Raw genomic sequence first — 24,943 nt, 5'->3', positions numbered from 1 at the left:
CCAAGTTAAAAAAAAGTTCGGGTTTTTTATTTTAACGTGTAATTAAAATTTTTTTTAATCATTTATTTTATGCCGACCGCAGATTAAAGGGACTTTGTTTTACATTTTTTGATTTCTCCGTTATTTAATGAAAATTATTTAATTAAAAGTTGTAAATATACTTTTGCTGTTAAAGGAATAACATTTTATGTAGATTGATGTGATTTAAAATTTTTTTGTGAAAACAAAACTTGAATGTCAATTTATTTAAGCAATTTATAGACAAAAGTAGCAAATGAATACGCGCTTCAAATTTAAAGCTTAAACTATTGGTTTAGTTCTAATTTAGTTCTATGGGATGAAGTTTTGCTGGTATATATATTTCTTGTAAGGAATTTGATAAGTCTGGAAAGTTTCGAAAGGGATATACTTTAGATTAGGATTTGCCTTTAATCTCTTTGCTAATAACTCGTGTCGGTGGGCTGTAAAGAACAGAAGACACGTATTCTGGCAGTTTGACCACTAATTGAATTGCGATTAAGTATATAAACTCTGAAAGTAATTGTAACATGATTTACGAAATTTAAGAAAAGTTGATTATTCTGTACAATCTCTAAATTCGGAGACTAGGTAAAAAATTTTTTCATACTGTCCATAAAAATAAATTATATTAAAAATATAAAAAGAACAAAAATTATTTTTTTTCTGCAAAACATTTTCTCCACATTTCTGCATTATTATTTATTTCATTTTAATAATGAATGTGGGTAATTTTAAAGAGAAATATTTTATAAACTAATGAATAATATGTAAAAGTATATAAAAAAAAATTAGGAAAACGGTTGACCCTAAAGGCCATCACTGCAACTTCCCGCTAATTCTATACCTGGGCGCTTAAAATTGCATTCACGACGTTTTTGAGCTCTTCGAGCTCAAAAATACAAATTATATATTGTTTTAAGCTCTCCGAGCTCAAAAAGATAACTTTTCTATGCTTTTAAGCTCTTCAAGCTCAAAAGTTTGATAGAACGTTGATAAAACACTATTTTTTGAGTTTTCAAACCGCAATAACTTTTGAACGAATGAACCGATTTTCACGCGGTTGGCGGCATTCGACGCTGTTTTTTAGGCATTATGAAAAATCTTTAAGTTTGAATGGTCAAACTAGAAATTTCGGAGTAATTCCGAAAAAACACTTTTTTGGGTTTTCTTTCCTGCACGATATCTCTCGAACGAATTAACCGATTTTGACCGGATTAGTGGCGATTGACGTAGTTTTTCAAGGTTAAGAGCTGATTAGTTTTTGGAGTTGATTGATAAAGCCGTTCGAAAGTTATTCACAGTTATAAGTATACCACTTGGTATACTTATAGCTGTAAAACAGTGAAATTCCACTGATTCATTTTAAGAGAGTACATACACACACACGCACGCACGCACATACATACATACATACAGACATAGTGGCACCCTCGCGGGGATAGTCAGGGAAGCTTCCTGCACTGATAGAAGGATTTGTTTATAGTTAAAAAGATTTATTAATATTTAACAAATCATTTATTAAGTCATTTGTTAGTTCTCAACAAATATTTCTTAATATTTAAAAAGATTTATTAATATTTAATAAATAAATATCAGATTTATTAAATACAAACAAATCATTTTAAATACTAAGAAATATTTGTTTAATACTAAAAAGTGGCCTCTAATAAATGATTTGTTAACTATTAACAAATATTATTTAATACAAATAAATCCTTCTATCAGTATGTGACCCTCAATCGTCGAGATCTGATGAAAACTCGATTTGTGTAAAACGGGGTAAAACCAATAACTTCCCGATTTTTGAAAATCTGAGATTTTCTTAGCGGGAAGTTAAAAATTAGGAAAACGGTTGACCCTGAAGGCCATCCCTGCAATTTCTCGCTATTTCCATACCTGGGCGCTTAAAATTGTATTTATGACGTTTTTGAGCTCTTTAAGCTCAAAATACAGTTTATGTGTTATTTTGAGCTCACTGAGCTCAAAGAGATAGCTTCTTTATGCATTTGAGCTCTTCGAGCTCAAAAGTTTGATAAAGGTTTCGTAGAACACTATTTTTGGAATTTTTAAACCGCAATAACTTTTGAATGAATCAACCGATTTTCACGCAATTGGCGGCATTCGACGCAGTTTTATTAGCCTCATGAAGAATTTCCAGGTTTGAATTAATCGAACCAGAAATTTCGGAGTAATTCCGAAAAAACACTTTTTTCGGTTTTTTTTTATTCACGGTATCTCTCGAACGAATCAACCGATTTTGACTGGCTTGGTGGTGATCGACGTGGTTTTTTGTTGTTTAAAGCTGATCAGTTTTTGGAATCGATCGGTGGAGCCGTTTAAAAGTTATCAAAAAAAACCACATTTAAAAACATTTTTTTTTTTAGTTTTTTTAAGATTCCTCAAAATCTACTGGTCCGAATCGGTCCAAATTATAATAAAATCTAAGTTTGGCCAAGCCCTTTCAAATGGCACCAACCACGATGAAATCGGATGAGCCGTTCAAAAGTTAGAAGCGGTTCACATAATTCGATTTTCTTAGCGGGAAGTTAATATATTTATAATAGCTTTTTTGGCCGATTTTCGTATTTATTTCATAAATTTCAAATATAATTGAAATCTTCTATATATGTAGAAGACTTTCTATAAATATAGTCACTCATCTTGAAATATAGTCACTCATCTTGAAATTTGGCAGGAATATTCCTTTTACCGAGTAGAGGTCAGCTAAGAACGTAGTAGAAATAATCTATAAACGAATTTTATGATATCTCACTCCACAGAGGGTTGCAGGGTCGGGTATTAACGATGAAAACTTTTAATTTTCAAGCTATAGCTCCTACAGGCTTCAAATTTTGTAAGAATTTTTCTGTAAGTGATAAATAAATAATTTATGAACGAATTTTACGTTATCCTACCTTAAAGAGGATTGCGGGGGCGTTAACAATGAAAAATTCCCTTTTTTAAACTATAGTTCCTGTAGATTCCAAATTGGGTAGCAATTTTCTGTAAAAAATGTAGGAATAATATACGAACGAATTTTACGATAGGCTCACAATAAAAAATTATTACATTATTACAGACAAAATTATTACTCACAGTTAACAATAAAAAATCTTAATTTTCAAAATATAGCTTCTAATAGCTGTAAATTCGGTAGGAATCTTTTATTTGTCATGAAGAGATCATCTCAAAACGGATTTCAAAAAATTCTACTTCCGATAGGGATTGCGGGGGTGGGTGTTAAAATCGAAAATTTTAATTTCCAAACTGTAACTTCTGCAGACTCTAAATTCGATAGGAATCTTTGTGTATGATGTTTAGTTCAGCTAAGAATGGATTTTCTCTAATTCTTACCTCAAAAGGGATTGCGGGGGCGTTAACAATGAAAATCTCATTTACAAACAATAGTTTCTATGGACTCTAATTTTTGTATAAATCTTTTATTTATAATGTAGAAATCATCTTGAATAGGATTTTACGACATCCCTCCCCCACATAGGAGTGCAGAAGTGATAATTGTCAAGAAATTCATATTCTTCAAATACAGTTCCTATAGATATAAAATTTGATAGAATCTCAAAAGGAATAGGAAATTACAAGGATGGCCTCCAAGTCAACGGATTTAAATATTTTTCCGATGATCATAACCGATGAAATGTTCTTATTACAGGATTGCGGAAATGTAATAGATTAAAATGAATGCATTTTCTAAACACTTGAGATGTGGAAAAGAAATTTGGCTACTTATTTTAAGAGAACTCGTAAAAACATGTACAAATACATTTCTATTAAGTGCCCAGCGGAGCAGGCGGGTAGCAGCTAGTACAATATAAATATGTCGCAAGAATGTACATATAAAAAATATAGTTATCAAAAATATGATAGAAATATTATATGGTTTTCATAAAAGTTTTATATTTTCATACATAAATTTTTAATATACTTCATACTTCAATATATTTAAAATATATACGAAAATCAGCTAAAAGTTAGCTATGATAGATCTTTTAAAAAAAAGTTTTTATTGTACAGCCAAAGAGGATAAAAAATTTTAAGATAGTACAAAAAAAATTCAAGCAGCCTTTCTATTTGAGTTTAAAAAAATAATTGCGATCTACGAAAAGCGTGAGTAAAATTTTCATAAGAAGGTACCAAAAAATATAAAGAATGCGTACAAGATAGAATTCTTACATATATCAACTATCTTTTTGTGAATTATAAAAGTATCTTGTTCACTATCTTTAATATTTTGACGGCTGCTAAGATGTAGTCAAAAACCTTTTAAGGATTTCCTCTATCCGAACAAAAATAGTTTCACTGTAAAAAATCGCGTCAAGTCCACGTTCATAAGATTTTTAAGAAAAAAAAATTTTTTTTTCTTTACAAAAAGATATAAAATCAAAATATTAAAAAATCCAAGTAACCGATATGATTGTATATAATTTTCGGAAATTAAAAAACATTTTGTTGTAAATTTAAAAATTAAAGAAATAATTTTGGAACGTATTTAGTGTGCGTGGTTGCAAAATATTTTACTTTTTATAAAATTCGTAAAATTTATCTACTAAGACTGAAAAAAAATTTGACATACACAATGACGCACACCAAGTACGTTCCAAAATTATTTTTTTAATTTTTAAATTTACAACAAAATGTTTTTTAATTTCCGAAAATTATATACAATCATATCGGTTACTTGGATTTTTTAATATTTTGATTTTATATCTTTTTGTAAAGAAAAAAAAATTTTTTTTTCTTAAAAGTCTTATGAACGTAGACTTGGCGCGATTTTTTACAGTGAAACTGTTTTTGTTCGGATTTTAGTATTTTTTGTAATTATAATAAAAATTGACAATTGGTATCAACTTAAGGAAGTCTTTTCGCTCCAGTTGAGTCATAACAACTGTAGTAGTAAATTTTCAATAAATTAAAATACAAAACCCATAAAAATTCCTAAAATTAAAAAATAAATAGTATATGAGGCATTAATCGTTGAAATTTTGAAAATTAAAAAAAAATAGTTAAATACAAAAATTAATTTGACTGTTGTATATCAGCTGTTAGTAACCTGTCCGTGATTTGGCAACGCTTTCTTTCGGTTGTTTACATTTTTATTTGCACAATATAACCTTAACCGTGTTTAACTTTTTGCAGTCAGTGTAAATAAATAAATTAATTAAAAATGTTTAGTCACAAAACCATAACATTCTAATGTCTCATGGCAGGAATGCTAGTATTTTTTAATTATTGTTTTATTTTTCAATTATGAATTATGAAAATTTGTTAACAATAAATTAACTAATAAGTATGCATGAAAAACATAAGCGCGTTATAGTTTAGTTTGAATTTATTGAATGGTCTGAAGCTCGCGCGCTACGCAACGTTGCCAAATCTTTTGACTCCATTTTATTGTAGGTAACTTGAGAATTTTTTGTGATTTTTAAATATTAATTTTTCAATAAATATCTCGGTAACTGATATATTTTATTGCAAAAAAAGAAACCTGAATTTTTCGAAAATCTGATTTTTAGTTTTTTTTACTTCATCTAATCCATGACTGATAGTATAATTCGATAAATATTGCAAACGTCTGATTTTCTCGTAAGACTCTGAACAAATACTAACATTTAAAAATTTTATTTTTTCAAAAATTTGTCCGGTAAAGTATAATTTAAACCTCACTATAAGATAAATAAGGACCTTAACTATTAGAAAAAAATTAAATTTACTCATAATCTAATATTTTTTATTTTACATTGGCGGCGAAAGGACCTCCTTAAATCTCACGTTGGCTGCATTTTTTATAATAACAGACTATCCTCTTGAAGCTACATTTTATGTAGAAATAATTCTAGCGCACCCTGGCGGGTGTAGGTACAAGCTGTGAATAGTATATTACACCCCTTGGGAAGGAAAATAAGAAAAGCCTCAGATCACATGTAATTGTTGGCCGAGGCGAAGCCGAGGTCAACAAACATGTGATCTGAGGTTTTCTTTTTTACTTCCCAAGGGCTGTATAATATTTTTTTGTCCGAGGAAGGAGGAAAGCGGCAACTTTGTTTAGCGCAGTGAGACCAAAGTTGCCACTTCCCGCCCAGAGGGCAAAAAATATCTTTTTCTAACTGTAGTTTCCTATCTATAGAAGGATTACCATGGATTCTCGAATTATTTAGTCTGTGGCATGTCACTTTCTCCATAAGAAAAAAGTCAGGATCTAAAAATCTGGGTCGCTATAGTTTGGCCAGTGAATTTAATTAATTTTAAATAGAATTTATTATTTTCAAAGACCATTATTAATTAATATTGATAATATAACATATAACGTATTATTATAGAGTATCATTGAAGAAAAAAAAGGTTTGTAGAATGAATAAAATTTTGTAACCTGAAAATATCGTTCTGCTTACGGTAAACACACTTGGTGGTCTGGCGCTCCGTTTACAACGGATTTGAACGGAACTTGGCGCCAGATTCTACCGAATCTGTGGATTCGTTATTTAGTCTTTTCGCGAAATTACAGAACATTTGGAGATAAATCTCGAACTAAAGTCTGCATCCGGTATAAAAATATATATACGCGACATTTATGTGACATATTTTTTCGCGCTCGCATTTATTTTGATATACTCGATATAAAAAGTGAGATATATGGGAAAATTATCGAACATATTTGTATTTTGAATACATGCAGAGAATAAAATAAATTTTTCACTGCAGTAGCATTGGTTAGTTTTAAAAAAAAGTTCCAGTGTATCTAGAGTCAATGTAGGTCTGATTTATTGACTTAGGATTGGAAGTAAATAGAATCATCGTGATTTAATGGGATTAAGTATAAAATTTTGTGGATATAAGGTTGAAATAAAAATGAAATCTTTTATCAGATAATTTAATATCCGTATATATTGTAACGTATAGGCTTCTTTGTTTTGATAGCTATTGTAAGCTTTATACACTATTACTTTAATCACTGTTATCCGGAGAGAATTGGAATTGATAGTCTTGTCTATACTCCGCAGGTAGTATGCGCTTTAGTTTCTCTACTGCCCGCACTTGTGTTGATGTTATCAATATTCTTTTAGAATTACATTTACAAACACACCAGCACACCCACATGCTACACAATTACACACATTGATTCGCACGTAAACCCAATATCTATTTGCCGTGAGAATTTATATTAATGTCACGTTTGAGTCCAAAACGTGTCAATGTGACCATGAGACTTTTAGATGTTATTAAACATGACTTATTTTCCACTTTCAAACTCCTTCATTTTTATAATCCATAACGTAACGTGATTTTTATTATTATTATGTTATGTATATTCTATACTGAAAGTTCATTGAATGCATCACGCGATCCTGAAAATATAGCTGGAACTTTTATCATAGTTAATCGTGTGTCCACATGATTAAATCTCAAATTGTTTTATAGAATATAAAAGGGTCAATGACTCTCCAATATATTACTTGCTTGTTTGTCATTTACTATCAATTTATAAGAAAGAATTTATTATCTTCCATTCATTCATAATTTATTTCATTTTCATATACACAATACAATGAACCACGTCAGATATACTCGCAAATTTTTACTATAAAAATTTAATTTTTTACATTTACTTAGAATTTAATGTTTATAAAAATTTTATTTTTTTTTATTAAAAAAATTTTTAATTGTTCGAATTCTAGAAAATTGTTTTCTGAAAAAATACCAAAATTATTTACTGACAGATCATGGTTCAACAAACAAGAAATGAGTTTTTGAAGAATGAAAATTTAATAACAAACTAATTCGAAAACATTTCAGTACACTCAAAAGCACTTAGTAATTGTCTGAAAGTTTCTATTAAAATAGGGAAAGTATCTGAAGTATTTGAAACGACTTTAAAACTGTCAGCGACATTCCTAAAAATTCTAAAACTGTTTTATTCAAAGTATAAAGAAAGTCTAAAGCTGTTTGAAGAACTATATTTTGTTTTATGGAGTTATGAGAAACTTTAAATATTGATTAACAATATATAAATATAATCCACTCTCCTGAGACCGCTAATTACTACCAGGAATTAATATTAAATTTTTTTATATACTCAAGTCGATAAGAGTGACAGGATTAATACTTTTTTAATGCTATTTCAATCACCTTCATCCATTAGTGGTAATAAATTAATATCTATATGTATCGATTTAATATTGAAGTATTAAAGATTAAACATTTTTCCAGCTATTAAAAGTCACAGTAGAAAATTACTTTTATAAAATTAAATACAGCGTTAGATAATGACAGGCGTTAAGCATAAAAAATTTATGGATAAATATTTTCATTTTGGGCGTGTTTGATCATTGTATTGATTAAAAATAGAGTAAATTTGTTTTATGTTTGACAAATATTAATTTTTTTTTTTTTTTTTTTTTTTTTTAAATAAAGTCAGAGTACGAATTTATTATGATTAATGATACTTATATCAAGAAAAGCTCACCTTTTTAATTAATTAATTTTTAATAATAATGTTTCTTTAGTATTGCCTTAAAAACTAAATACCCGTTTTGTGAATTTTTAAATGCGTTTATGACATATTAAATATACAATAAAGTACACTTGAGTAGTAAGATAAGCGTATTATGTTAAAGTAAAGCAGTGCTATTTTTTTTTAATCGATTAATGAATTTTTTTTTTTATATTTTACCTTTAATTTCTGTTAGATCTCTCTCCATTCTGTTTTTTATTATAAAAAATACACATTTTGTACGAAGCAGCCCGTGTAAAAAAAAATCGTCTTAAAATTGTCGTTTGGTTAAGATCTTAAACGTGATACAGACCAAGATTGTTTTAAGACTCTTTTAAGACACCAAAAAAAAAAAATAAATTTCGAAGAGCAGAGTTTTGAAATTTGGTTCTCGAATTTGTTATGAATATTAATTTTTAGACATTTTTTAGATGATTTTGCGAGTTTAAAAAAAATTCAGAGACTATTTTAAGATGAGCTCACAGCGACAAAGCCCCGGTACATTAAAATGGATCGTCTTAAAAAAGTCTTTAAATTATTTTAAAATAGTCTTAAAAAAATCTTACAAAAAAATTTAGAGACTGTTTTAAGATGAGCTCACAGCGACAGAGCCCCGGAACATTAAAATGGAGCGTCTTAAAAAAGTCTTAAAATTGTCGGATAATAATTTTTCAACAATTTCAAATTCAATTTGAAAAAAGCCTACTCAAAAATGTTGCCGTAAAAAACTCGCTAAATCGTCTAAAAAATGTCTATAAATTAATTTTCATAACAAATTCGAGAACCAAATTTCAAAAGTCTGCTCTTGGAATTTTTTTTTTTTTGGCGTCTTAAAAGAGTCTTAAAACAGTCTTGGTTTGTGTGACGTGTAAGATCTTAAACAGGCTGTGTTACAGGTCTACTCATAAAATCTCTACTCACAGCTATCAACGACATCTGCACTCAATTACATTTTTATTCGAAATCATATTCATTCAGTCACAACTTTATTCAATCAAATCTTTACTCTGATTCAATATTACTTGCTTTCAGGTAGAACTTCAATCAGTTATAACCTTACTCAAATTCGACAGTAGTCAATTACAACTTTGCTCAATTTCAATTGTATTCATTTTCAAGTCTATTCACTGAATTTTTAACTCAGTTACATCACTATCCACAAAAAATTTATTCAGCTAAATTTGTAATCATTTACAACTGTACTCAAGTTCATCTCTACTCACGAATTTTTACTTTATCAATTAACCATAAATTTGTGAGATGAACTTGAGTACAGTTGTAGATGATTACAAATTTAAGTGAATAAATTCTTTGTGAATAGAGATGTAACTGAGTTAAAAATTCAGTGAATAGACTTAAATAGTATATTACACATCTAGGGCAGTAAAATAAGAAATGTCTCAGATGACATGTAATTGTTGTCCGAGGCGAAGCCGAGGTCAATAAACATGTGATCTGAGGCTTTCTTATTTACTGCCCGTGGTGTATATACTATTTTTCTCCTCGACGGAGGCGGAAAGCGGCATTTTCGTTTAGCGCAGTGGGAGGAAAATTGACGCTTTCCGCCCGGAGGTGAGAAAAATCAATTTAATTGAAACTGAACAAAGTTGTAATTGACTACTGTCGAATTTGAGTAAGGTTGTAACTGATTAAAGTTCTACCTGAAAGCAAGTAATATTGAGTAAAGTTGAATCAGAGTAAAGATTTGATTAAATAAAGTTGTGGCTGAATGAATATGATTTCGAATAAAAATGTAAGTGCAGATTTCGTCGATAGCTGTGAGTAGAGATTTTATGAGTAGACTTGTAACATAGCCATTTTATCAACAAATTAACTGATTAATTATGTTGCTTGAAAGTTCTAAAGGATGACGTTATTGACGTTAGGTTACATTTACTGACTATATTTGAAAATGGTGTTTCTTGTATTACACTGATAGAAGGATTTGTTTATAGTTAAAAATATTTGTTAATATTCAACAAATCATTTATTAGAGATCACTTTTTAGTATTAAACAAATATTTCTTAGTATTTAAAATAATTTGTTTGTATTTAATAAATCTGATATTCATTTATTAAATATTAATAAATCTTTTTAAATACTAAGAAATATTTATTAAGGACTAAAAAGTGGTCTCTAATAAATGATTTGTTAAATATTAACAAATATTTTAAACTATAAACAAATCCTTCTATCAGTGTAAAAAAGCGCATTTTTTTTTTTTTCAAAGCTATACAACACATATGATGTATTAATTTTATAATAATTATGATATCTATATTTAAATATTTAATCAATCAAATGTAACTGTTGAATTTTAAGCTTTTTTTAATATTAATTTTTAGAAAAATGGTAAAAAAGAAAACGATATAGAGTTCTTAAAGTAAAATCGATATTCATTTTCGTCTAAAGTAAATTTAAAGATGACTGATCATAACTTTTTTTTTGTTCATTACCCGGGGAAAAAAATTATACATAATTTTATATAAATCATTATATATAATTATGTATGAGTTTTGGCCATATATAATTATATAAAATTATATAAAATTATATATAATTATATAAAATTATATATAACTATATAAAATTATATAAAATTATATTTAATTATATAAAATTATATAAAAAAATTAATATTTTTTTTTAATTATATAAAAATTTTTTTTTTATTTTTAAATTAAAAATAAGTAGGAATTGGGCCTCACAGAATATTTGCGAACAAATATCTGATGAAAAATTCTGAGTGTCGACGGGATTTGAACTCGGGTCCTTCTGGTTGCCAGTCCTGCGCGCTGCCACTCGTCCGCATTACACGACACAGCTTCAGGACATTATTTATTTTATTTGAATTGAAACACAAGATAGGCTAGGTTTTTATTAAAATTCTTCAATTTTTCATGGAGCTTCACAGAAGTAGTAGTTTTAATTTTTGATTTTTGATTTTTGATTTTATCTGTTATTTATGGTTAACCTTTATTTTTTATTGTAATTATCCCCTGGTGAAAAAAATTATATATAATTTTATGATTATATGTAAATCATCCTATTTAAGGAGTGAACTGTTAAAATTTCAAGGCGATCCGAATATTTTCCCGAGAGTTAAATCATTTCTTTATAAAACTACACGGAAAAAAAAGTTTCGTTCTGGTAACGTAACTGTAGAGTTACCACAACTATACACAGTTTACTGTTCGTTGTAGAGTTACAGTAACAAAATGTTATTTAGTTCTGATAACTCAATGTTGTTGAGCTCTCAGAGCTCTACGGGATTGTTCTCAGAGCCAAACGGTATAGTTGGGAGCGCTCTATGTTGTGCAGTAGTGGAGTGCGCTGACATATTTCATAACCTTCTAAAATGACAAACATAATTATTTTGTTACTAATCCATATTATTAAAAATATATGAGGACAATTAAGTTCCCAATTTATTTATTTAAAGAAATAGATTTTTCTTTTGTCAAATTGAATTTCGTTAGAACAGTTTTGTATTTATGGTTTCCCAAGGTTCATTTGCAGTGACTATTATTTTAATTTATTAATTGAATATATATTGTGATAAGTGATAAGTTATCGGAATACATTAAAAAGACCCCATTTAACACAAAATAAAATTTGTTTTCGTTTATTTATCTTTTCTTATGCATATACAGTAGTGATTTTGTGTCCAATATTTATTGATATAATTAAGAAAATAAGATAATTTTGTGACGACCCAATTTTTATTTTACAAATAATTTTTATTTGTAATATAAGTTCTATTATTATTTTATTTCTATTATAATACTATTCTTATTTGTCATATACGATTATTGTTGGCAATATAAATTCATTTTGCCGCATGTATTTATTAAATTATCAATGCTAAATAGTAAAAAAGTAAATTATTAAGCAGACTTCTAAAAATTTGTTATAGTTTCAGAACGATCCTGTAGAGTTGTGAGAGGTAAATAACGTTTAGCTCTCAGAGCTCAACGATGTAGAGTTGCAGGAGCCAAACGGTATTGTTACTATAAGAATACGTTAACCTACTGGAACTTTTTACAACTAACTATCAAATTTTATATCTGTAGGATCTGTATTTGAAGAATATGATTTTTTTTGACAATTGTCACTCTATGTTGGGGAGGAATTTCGTAAAATCCTATTCGAGATGATTTCTACATTATAAATAAAAAATTCCAACAAAACTTCGAGTCCATAAAAACTATTGATTGGAAATGAGAGATTTCCATTGTTAACGCCCCCGTATATATTTTTATATACAAAATTATATAAAATTATACATAATTATATTAAATTTTATATATATTTATATAAAATTAGATCAAATTATATATAATTAGTTATAATTTTATATAATTATATATAATTTTTTTTCCCCGGGTAAAGTCATACATGGAGAAAAGAAACCAAAAAATTCATTTTATTTAGGCAATAAAGATCACTTTCCGTACACACAAGTATGATAAATGAAATAATGTGTTCTATTATAATCAACAAACTGTTAGTAACTTAATTTAGCCTTTTCAACGGTATGTTATGATATGATAGTCCGTCAAAAAAGCGACATTAGTATTTAAAAAAAAAAACCTTTAACAAGCACCCGTTCCCACGTAAAATAAATTTAAGCAAGCGGCACTGAGGTTTTAAATTACTAAAAGTTCTTTGAAAGAACAGCTAAAGTAGTTGAGCATACAGACTATTCATTTCGGAGTAGGAGTGGTTATATTCTGGAACAAAAGTAAAGAAAAATAATGAAAAGGAAACAATAACCGGGAGAAGAATAAAAATATGCATTCAATAATTAATAAAGAAATAAGTTAAACGTTACATAATTGGATGAAATATTAATAAACTTTCTTAAGTATTATATATTGTAATACTTTTTTTTTTTTTTTTTTTTTTAATTTAACTCCTCGCATTTAAAACAGTAAAAAGCTTAACAACCAAAAAATACCTGTATTGTAAAGGGTATTTTACTGGAAAAGAAACAAATTACTTTGAATTTAACAACAAAAAATTTAATTGTTTAATTAACTTTTACGTTTTACTGCTATACGTATCTTTTTAGAAATTTTCTTTCCTATCATGCGCAATATTGAATTAAAAATTCATTTCATTTTACATGGCATGATACTGTGTACCGGGCACTTGACAAAAATAAAATTTACTTTGTAGTTATTTTTTATCTGAGTGCTTGAATATTAAATTTTTATAAAAATAAAAATCCTCTGTATTTATTGCGTTTTTATATGCAAGTCGTAAGTACACGATTTTAAAATAAAAATACATACATACATACATATTATATAATATACATGTAAATATAAAAAAATATATACTATAGAGTAAAAGTGGTTATTAGAAAAATGACATGAGCTCTATACTACTCGAGCTTTAAGACTGTACAACATGGGAAAATATTTTAATCTACTTCTAGGATCTCTTTGACATATATCCCTTAAGTACTCTTTGGCAAAGTCGGTAACTAGCGCGTTCATGGAACTGGGTCAGACATGTCTCCAGAATGGGGAAAAAAAAAAAATGAAATAAAATATAAAAACAACCTGGAAGCAGAAACAAAAAGAAACAAGAGAAGAAAACGAGAGGTAATTGTTTTGTTGCCACAGGTCCGGAAAAAAGGGTTAGAGTATAAATACTGAGGGGTGTTGTGTCGTGACCGAGTGCATTGTTAATGCCTGAGTCCATATATATTAATATATACATATATATGTATGAATGTATAAATGAATATGTATACTTTCACTCACATGTGTGTTTGTAATCAAGGTAACACGCTACACAATGAAACATAGCAAAAAGTGAAGAGACACAAATATACTCAATCATGCGGGCATTCTTATGGGCGTGAATTAACACTAATATTGTTATGATCGTAATTAAAATCATAAAGGAAATTACACGATATTACTCTCAGTTATCCGGTGAAATTATTAACCTTTGATGCAATGTTCTACTAAATTATTGTATTGCGCTGATAATATCATCATAGTTTATATTTTAATCGTCTACTGGGGCTTTAATCCGTAGTGTAAGTTACTGTGCAAGGTGCTATAACCGGGACAGAATAGGAACGTTGAAAATAATGGGGGTATAACATTATATCAGGCCTATTTTACGCTGAATCATCCTTTTTTGATGAACATATTTCGGTAATTAATTGTGTTGGTGCTCGGAAATTTTGAATGGATGACTATGCAATATATCAGACTTTGATGTTTTTATTACTGGGAGTTAGGGGTATTGATTCAAATTGTGTTCAAGAATTTTTGCCAAAAGTTTTGGTCAAGAAGAATATACATTTATGGAAAAATTTTGCCCTATACTGTAGAAGTAAATAAAAAATAACTAGCAAATATCCTGATGAAAAAGAAATTTTTTTACAATTTTTTTCATATTTTTTATCAATAACGGGAAACAAAAACATGGTATATTCATTTTTATATTTAGTAATGAATTGAAAAAGATCGAGTCGTAGTATAAAAAAAAAGTTTGGAAAATCCAAAAGTGCACGCCTCATAACTCTCATTCATTTTTTAAGAAAAAAATTAATTTTGTAATTGATTAAAAAAAAAATATATAATTAAGTAATTTCTTAATTTCTTTTTTTTAAATATCAGCGCCCTTTTTTCTTGTCATTGCGCACTTAGTCTAAAAATATCTAGCTTGATCAAGTGGCGCCATAGTTTTCACGTGACAATTAAGAAAAGTTTGTTTGGCTTTTACGGTTGTATCGTAGTGAATTTTAATAAAAATTCAATTTAAAAAAAAATATGTATACTAGGCCACTGATATGAAATACGGACCCAGTTCATCGAATTCTTAAACTAATAAAAAAGGTCCGGTCTTGAAATATCAATTTGTTCGGGAGTAATCGTTGGTACATCCAAAATGGGGTGACATCCGGACGTCCACGTAAAATTTTTTTCAAAACGTTTTTTTTTTCAAAATAGCAACATGAAATGATTTTAGAAAGTAAAAGATGGTTTAATTTAAGTGTTTTTTCAGTGTACATCTACTTACATCATTGTATAAGTGTAATATGGTTGTAATAGAGGCATTTAAAGATCACAAAATTGCTTGATCTTGACGAGTCGAGTATAAAGCACAACCTCACGCGCTTCGCGCTATGAGGCGTGCAATACTTGAATGAAAAATAGGATATATACTACTCGAAAGTAAACTTTAGAATCTATTATTGAGCATAGAGAATTATTCTCACATTTTAAAATAATCAAATTACTGATGTCCGACCTATAAAACTTTGAGGGATCAAACTTATTGTTATCGAACTCGGAAAGTGGAACTATAGAATTATTAACTTTTGAAAATAACTTTAGAAGTTTGTGCTTTAGAATTTTGGAGTTTGATAAAAAAAAATCTTTGATAATTATCTAGCTACTTTAATGCAGGTCATTAACTTTTGCGACAAAAGGACAGTGATAATATTTTAAACCTATCGGTCGATTAAAAATTAAAACTAATTAATTAAGAATTTTGTTAACTACCAAAGCCGGCTTCAGCTTTAAAATTCACCCGTAAGAGAGGACGAAATTCAAATTTCCTTTAGAAACTATAATTTTAGAGATTTTGGCTCGAATTCTTAATTTATCCATGATTTCTCTGGAAATTATGTAAATTATATGCGAACCGTCGCTCATAATAATATGCAGTGTTTATTGATTATCCATTGTCCACATTCTGGTGGGCCAACACTTTTAGGCAACACGAACATGACCAACAATGCACCGCAATTTACGAATTTTTAAAATTGAAGGTGCCATACAAATAGTCCGGAAAATTGTAATACTTCCGCAGAGAGTTAACAATAATATTATCTACCGAATTTTGTCCAGTAAAATTTAAAGTAAATACCGAAGGATCTCTATCTATATTTTTAGCATCCAGCACAGCTTTGAGATAACAAAAAACGGTAATAAATTTTCGTAAAGTTTTTTGCCATCATGGCGGTATAATATACCAATATACATCTATCCACGTCGGAAGCTACATTATGAAAATGGAACTTTTTGTTCGGGAACTCAATAATTAGGCAAATTATAAAAAGTTTAAAGTTTTTAAAACAAAATATTTTTGTATATCCTTTCATTTCCACAACCCAAAACATTAATGTATAAATCTCATGTCGTATTACTATGTATGAAATGTAAGATTAAGAATAAATTTGATGCTAGATATTTATTTATATTAAATGATGAATGAATAATATTCCAATGAATATTTTAGTAAATAAGACTGTTGACTTTTATCTCTTTTTTAAAATCTAGTCACGTATTCATGTCGGTTCTCTTTATGCTACTATATTTATATATATATATATATAAGGATATACAGAGGACATATATATATATATATATATATATAGATATGACATGCAGAAAACGTAGAGAGCAATTGCAGAGTAATACGTCTTTTTATGTGAACGCTACTCTGTTAAACAAAACCGCGGGCGGAGTTGTCACACATTATTTGACCTCAATATTAATGAAAGAATATACTTGCATTTGTGAATTATTTTTCATGACTCACCAACAATCATCCTCAATAATCAATAACGCAAATGTAGCCTTGATTGAAGAGAATAACTAAAAATAAAGTTCAATTATTATTAGCTTACACTCTTCAATGAAAATTTTTTACCGTGAAAACACAACGAGTTATTGATTGTGATCACTATAAAAAACAATCCAAACAATTTTTTATTTACATTGGAACTTGATAGACGTATACGTTTGTCGGGAGTATTAATCAATTATTTTATCACAACTGTAAATTCAACAAGAAATAAAGTTGAAAAATTAAACCCAAATATTTGTTGCTGGTACTGTAAAATTCGATCCCATATCCCGTAATATTTGGTACTTTGTAACTATTCAAATTAATCTATTATTTTATTTAGCGATGATAAATTTTATTAAAAAATTAAAAGCAAACATTCGCTTCTTTGTTTAAGTTTTTTTTTTTATTTTTTATTTTATTGAAGAATTTATCTCTTTATTAAAATTTTTTTCACCGTTGCAAATGTAAGATAAAAATTGAATCGTTGAATTTTGCATAGTGGAAACACGAGAGACTATTTTTTACTTATTTAGCGTGACAACAAATGAAAACATATTTCGAGAAGTTTAAATAGAGCGTTTAAAAAATAAAAAAATATTAAATCGTGTCGAGTGTATAATAAATTATTAACTGTTTTATTCACCGAACTCAAGCGTTTAGAAAAAATAATTTCATTTATTATTGTTTCACAGTAGTCGTAGCCGGAATATAAAAGTAACAAATGATAAATATATCTTTTCACCAGTAATGTTGCCTAGGCACTGCTGGAAAGGTTAACAAAAATGTGTAAGAGACCTATACCTAAAAATTATGTGGGGCGAAATGTATTGTGGTACTTATACTTCCTACGCATGGATAAAGATATAGATATTTTCATATATTTATGTACATGTGGTTGTGTGTAACGGAAAGGAATATGTGAACACCTGCCACCTAAAAACATCCCTGGCACCCTACAACATATACCATACCTGGAATGTAGACATATATATGTGGGCATATAATATATATTCGTACTAACATTTTTCTCTTTAACTGTTGACGTCATTACTACAGTTTCTATCGTATTTTATATAATATTGTCACCCGAGTTTTTTATTACACCAGCATAAATACTTTTTATATGGTTTTTTATTATATATTATGTATTATACATCTCGCTTTTTATTGTTTCATATTTTTATTTCATACTCGACAAAAGTTGATCTTTAGAACATCTTAGGTCGGAAATCGCGGGGCTGAAGGAATATAAAATAGGAGCTGTAATGTAATGTAATATAACTTAACATAAGAGTTAAGTTGGTGAGTAGAACTATATACATATATTTTATGTATATATATGTATATCGAGTATAGCGCGCTTCAGTATACGAGTTTTCTCGCAAACTGATTACATGTTACAAGTTGAAGTTATACAAAAGTTCATGTGTAAACTATAAACATAAACTCTCCAAAAACTAAATCGAGCGCAATAAAATGATTTATTGTAAAGGATCATAATAAAAATAATTATAATAATAAAAGATACTACCGATCTAAAAATGGAAATAGCAGATTTTAGATTGCAGATGGATTGATTTTTTGTTCGGTGTAAAGGTAAATGGTAGAGAAGAAATAGTTTCATTTTTTATGTTTATGATTATTGAAGGAGCTGAGTTTAAATCAAGATTTTCCATCGTAAACTTTCTTAATTACTAATATACATACACTTTGAGCAAGTCAAATCGAATTTGTTTATGTAATCAAACTTTGTAATTGAGTATTCGATTGTTTAATTAAATGGAAGAAAAATTAGTAATATAACTGTTATTAATTAACTGTGAAATCCAATACTTTTAATTATTACTTTCCGTTTCTTAAAGTTATTATTTCAATATTAAAACTTATACTTATTTTTCGCTGAAGGAAATTGTGTTTTTAATTCTTTAATATTGTATTGACTGCTCAAAAGCAGACGATGAAAAAATTAACTGATGACCAGAAAAGAGAAATTTTTCACGGGAGAAATATTTCGTTAAAAATTAAAAAAATTTCAAGCAGTTTTTAAGTTGAAATATTCAAGACTTCTCAAATTACCTACCTGTAAATTGCTGATTGTAAAAGGTTGAGTTTTTTTTTTTTAATTATTATTTCATTTATTTTTAACATTATACATTCCATTTATACAATACGATTTTTACTAAATTGTGGTATATTGCATAAAAAATGTTTACATTTTGACTGTCAACGCTACATCACTGAAAAAAGGTTTCAGACTTCATTACATTAATTATTACTCATTTCATTACATTAACTATCACTCACACAAAAAGTACTTTGAAAAAAAAAAAATTTATTCTTCAAAAGGAATTTGTAGCGAATTCTCTCAAAAGAGATTTTATGGCTCATTAACGTTTTTCAGATAGTTAAAAACTTATCAGAAAAAAAAAATAAGGGATCGATCAATTCAAATATTCACGGATATAAAAAAACTCTTTCTACTTGTGCAGGTCAGTTCTTGCACTCAGAATTATCTAATTTAAAATATATCTATTGAAGTTATAATTACGGTTAAATGATTATAGAAATTTAAGAAAATTACAGAAAACTTTTAAGAATTTTAGTGTTAACAATTAATGATCGTCTTATATACTTGTATTTATAACTTAGCGGAAATGTTAATCGATTTTGAAACCAATGATTTACATTTTTTAGTAATTCTTGTCTCAGTTCGTGTCAAACTATAATAATTTAATTAAATTAAAAATTTTTTATTTAATTACCAAGAAGATCGAGTGTTTATAAAATAATTGAAAATCGGTTTTATTCATTCGAAAGTAATTGCAGTTTGAAAATTTAAAGAATAGTGTTTTATTAAACTTTTATCAGACTTTTGAGCTCGAAGAGCTCAAAAGCATAGAACAGCTAACTCTTTGAGCTCGGAGAGCTCAAAATAACACATAAATTATATTTTTTAACTCTTTGAGCTGAAAAACGGTATAAGTGTACTTTTAAGCGTTTAGGTATAGAATTAGCGGGAAGTTGCAGGGATGGCCTTTAGGGTCAACCGTTTTTCGAATTTTTTTATTAATTAATGTCATCCAACATGTGAAATTAAATTAAGTATAAAACTCTTTAATTCAAACACTTTTAAATCAAAAAGCATTTTTCATTCAAAAACATTAGATTTTCGGGTGTAAAATTTAAAATGTCTTAGTTTAAGAAGTTAATATTTTAATCCAAGGAGATCAAGTGGTAACAGAGATATTGTTACAAGTAATTCTGATGGCATCTCAAGGGCGGCGCTGCTATAATTGTTTGAAACCTAGACTAATTTTCTTGAATTGAATATTTTCTTTCAAAAGAAGAAAAGTTCTCTTTCTTGTAACTAAATTTTAATTCCGCAGAACAAAGTATTTTATGTCTGATTCAAGTATAGAAAATATATTGATTCAAAAGTTTATACACTTTACTTCAATATTTACGCTATTCTAATGAAAAATAAGGAATGTTCTTAGCTTGAATTATTTATTTCCTTAAAAGTCTTTTATATAAATAAATTATTGAGGTAAGAATGCGATATGACATTCAATATTTTAAATAATTATTAAACATGAGTAATTATTAACTGCTGTAAAAGCAATTAAATATTTAAAGACAAATTCAATAAAAAATGAATTTCTCATCCTTTTGACTAATTTAACTTGCAATTTCTTCATCAAATATAAACGCTTCTTAAACTGAGTAGTAATAAAAAGTATCTAACAATATTGATTTGGATGTATACTTCTTTTAAGATAACTAAAATTTTAAGTATTAACAATTATAATTCTAAATATTTATTCTATAAAAATTATTATTATTGTTAATCTTGCTGCTTTTATTGTTGTTGTTATTATTATTATTATTATTATTATTATTATTATTATTATTGTTAATTACATTATAAAGATTACTTCACATCGTTAATCGGAAGAAAGATTATTTGTTAAGAACTAGAGATTATCTTTCGAGATAAGAATGCCTGTAACAAAGTTTATGAATGTTATACATTAATTAACTCCTTTCTACACGGAAAAAATGAGATTTAACTGGTTTCCATGTTGGAAGGAACCTAGTTCCATCTATAGTGAAAAAAATTTACAAATGGTTACTACTTCAATGTAGACTGTAGTAGGTACAGTTTTCGTTTATTTCAGTTCAATCCGAGATGGGGCTCAGAGCCATTTGAGATTTATTTGTCTCAGATGGTTGTCAGTACCACGCGCATGCTCGTCAGTCCCATCTTACATAGAAGTGGCGTCCATTTGGAATTTAACTAGAATCTATCTGCAGATAGTACCTATTTTTACATTATCATTTTCAAGTGCATTTTGAAAATCAAATATATATGAATAATATGAATGAATAATAACTATATTATAATGAATAATACACATTATAATTTTATTCCAAATCAAAAAACTAATTCTTAATAAGTTTAAAAAAAAATAAATTAAAAAAAAAATTTAAATTTAAAATTAAAAAATTAAAAAAAAAAAAAATTTTAAACTAAAAAAAAAAGTTAAAAATTTGAAAAAAAAAAATTAAAAATAAAAAAAAAAAATTTGAAATTAAAAAATTAAAAAAAAAAATTTTAATTTCAGTGTGGTACTATTTTTTTAAAATAAGATGTTGATGAATACCAATCTTCATCTTGTTTTAAAAAATAGTACCACACTGAAATTAAATTTTTTTTTTTAATTTTTTAATTTTAATTTTAAGTTAAAAATTTTTCTTATAAATTTATTTTTTTTTTTAAACTTATTAAGGATTAGTTTTTTGATTTGGAATAAAATTATAATCTGTATTATGCATTATAATATACTTATTATTCATTCATATTATTCATATATATTTGATTGCAAAATGCACTTGAAAATGATAATGTAAAAATAGGTACTATCTGCAGATAGATTCTAGTTAAATTCCAAATGGACGCCACTTCTATGTAAGATGGGATTGACGAGCATGCGCGCGGTACTGACAACCATCTGAGACAAATAAATCTCAGATGGCTCTGAGCCCCATCTCGGATTGAACTGAAATAAACGGAAACTGTACCTACTACAGTCTACATAGAAGTAGTAACCATTTATAAATTTTTTTCACTATAGATGGAACTAGGTTCCGTCTAACATGGAAACCAGTTAAATCTCGTTTTTTCCGTGTAGAGATAAAATTAATTTAAACATCAGCATGGACATAAACTTAGCTATTATCAAAAACTTAATCGAAATTAACAAAAAATTTCTTCGAGTAAAATATTTGAAGCACTTGGAAAATTTGTAGACGTTTTGTTACAAAAACGCAGCAAGTTTTCGCGAGCAATATCTAAATTAATAAACAATTTTCTTGTTGAAGTAAAAACAAAAACAAAAATAATTATTCTAGAACGAAAACCGGTTTTTAGTGTATAAGCAAAACACTGAACGGATCTAACGGATAAAATTTATCGGCGTCTGGATATTTAATAAAATAGTTATAAAACAAAGTAGATAAATAAAAAAGTTAATCTTGTAATATTTATTGCGAAGACATAAATTGACATCTTTTCGCGTGAATATTGCGTTTTAGTATGAATTCTCAGTGTTTCATACAAGGCCATTGGACTTTCCCAGTACAGTACATACACAGTTTCCTCAACTCCTATCTTAAATCATGGATGTGTAGCATACAAGTGTCTGTGTGGAGTATAGAGTACAGAGTGCAGAGTATAAACCGTATGGCTGCTTGTATGAGTATGGGTGTGTACATAGCATTAAACAAAGAAATCACCACGAGGTCGATGGAACTTGAGGCGTAGACGAAAGAGATAGAAGGAGACTGAAAATATACTACAAAAGAAGAATACAATAAAAGCAAGACGTATAGCAAAGAAGATAAAGAATAAGAATAAGAAGCAATGAGTATATAGCTTAAACTACTATGCTGTGCTGTACCGAATAGACATTTTTACACTCTTGTTTTATTTTATTACTCATTATGACTTCTTATTGAAGACACTGTTTCCTTTTATAAAAGTTTATAAGTTAAAATCCAGATCTATTATTCTCTACTATTTCATTTAAAACTTGACTTTTTTAATTTTATGATTGCTGTAGGATGATAATTATTTAACAGATTAAAGTAATATCAGAAATAATTCGAGTGTGAATTTATTAAAAGTAACATTTATTGTGCATTGATTATAATTCATCATTCACTGACTGTACAATTAGCTTGTGAGAAAATCAACTTTCAGAATGTCTAAAGACACGGTGGTGCTTCGCGCCAAAGAACCGTTTGTTAACGACATCTATTATGGAATAATTGATACTAATTATGTAACCAAAAATTCTCCTTGCAAATTTAATAAATCGTGCTCAAAAGTTCATAAGCCATGTATGTTATTAAATTCCATGCCAAAAGTGATGGAGTAATAGAAAGTAATAGTCAAGCGCAAGGTTCCAAGATCGAATCCATCCTAGATGAAAAAATTTTTAACTTTAATAAAATTATATGCATAGTACGCACTCTAATTAAATAATAAACAAATGAGTTATTATGAATTACAATGAGCAATAAGTAAAAAAATTATTAGAAATTATAAACAAACGTACAATTGAAACAAATAAATTTTTTAATATGTACAATAATTGTTTTTATCACACGAAAAAATATTGAATGTACGTATATTAACTGTTAAAAACTAACCACTAATTTAAAAACTGTGTATTATTATTTTACTATTTTTCCAAACAACACAATCTGCTATATAATAATCTTATCACTCGTATTATACCATCCGTTTGAATAAAAAATTTTTATCACAATAACAGAGATCATCACACAGATTAAACCCTTAATAATCCGACGCGCTAGTCATAGAACCGTTGCGTAATAAAATTCGCGTAAAGAAAAAAAATACATATATTATATATGTATGTATATACAAATACTAGAGGAATTGAGTCATGAAACTTAGTCAAGGAGCGTCACTTGCTATTTGTTGCTAAGGGAGTAATAAGCGATTTTTAACCGAATAATAAATAATAGCAATTATTTAGCGTGTACTTATAAATTGATTAACAGTTCATTTGAAAACTTTAAGTTAGATACTTACAAATAATATGGCAAAAGCCGAGTTCTTCACTTGACACTGTATCTCTCTCTACTTACTTTCAATTGTACTCACGAATTTCTCGTATCCTTTTAAACTCTTAAAAAGTTTATAATCTTAAAGTTTAAAAGGACTTAACTCACTCACTATTAAGGATTATGGATTAGTCATTGATAATTACTGTTGCCGATGGTGATTAATCGTTTAAACAAGCGCCGCCATTTAAGTGTTAATTTATTTGGTTAATGCTACTGCTACGGCACTATAGAGTTTATAATAATGAAATTAAACCGCGGTTTTACAATGATGATCCTCACGAGTCTCAGTATGAAACTCAACTGACAAAGTAATGTAAACGTATGAGCAAGCAAAGCGTTACACGTTCCAATGTGTGAGCACGCAAGTTGAGAGTTAGTCATGAGTCGCGTTTGTAGAATGGAATAGAATGAAATGAAAGTGCCGCGAGTTACCGGTACAACTACAGAGCTATATATATATCTATATATACTATGTTGCGCGGATGTCTAACATGTACATTTATATCTACGTATACTATTGCTATATATAACGAAGCGAGGTGTCATGAAAAAAATTTTAAAGGGGTCTGTCCTTAAGAAAAGCGAAGACTATTTTTGTTTTAAAAAAAATGAGTCAAAATAAAGATATTTATAGGAAATGTGAACTAATTGAT

The 24,943-nt window shown here is 27.9% G+C and overlaps 1 protein-coding gene across 4 annotated transcripts in view; it reads right to left on the bottom strand.

The window, feature by feature from the left end:
* Positions 1-24,682, bottom strand: part of LOC123264120 (choline transporter-like protein 1) — a 44,350-nt gene extending 19,668 nt beyond the window's left edge. The window contains exons 1-2 of one of the 4 annotated variants that reach the window (XM_044727225.1): positions 17,776-17,892; positions 17,103-17,158 (exon numbers count right to left, since the gene is read on the bottom strand). In XM_044727225.1, the coding sequence (XP_044583160.1) occupies positions 17,103-17,112 (10 nt within the window). In that variant the 5' untranslated portion in view covers positions 17,113-17,158; positions 17,776-17,892. Of the gene's footprint in view, positions 1-17,102; positions 17,238-17,775; positions 17,893-24,255 lie in introns of those variants that run through there. The other 3 variants (XM_044727228.1, XM_044727227.1, XM_044727226.1) reach the window with 3 other exon arrangements.
* Between the last annotated feature and the right edge of the window lie 261 nt (positions 24,683-24,943).

The sequence above is a fragment of the Cotesia glomerata genome, linkage group LG4 (genome assembly GCF_020080835.1).
Source record: "Cotesia glomerata isolate CgM1 linkage group LG4, MPM_Cglom_v2.3, whole genome shotgun sequence".
Taxonomy (NCBI): Eukaryota; Metazoa; Arthropoda; class Insecta; order Hymenoptera; family Braconidae; genus Cotesia; species Cotesia glomerata.
The sequence above is the reverse complement of the archived record's forward strand: the minus strand, read 5'-3'. Positions and strand labels throughout refer to the sequence as shown.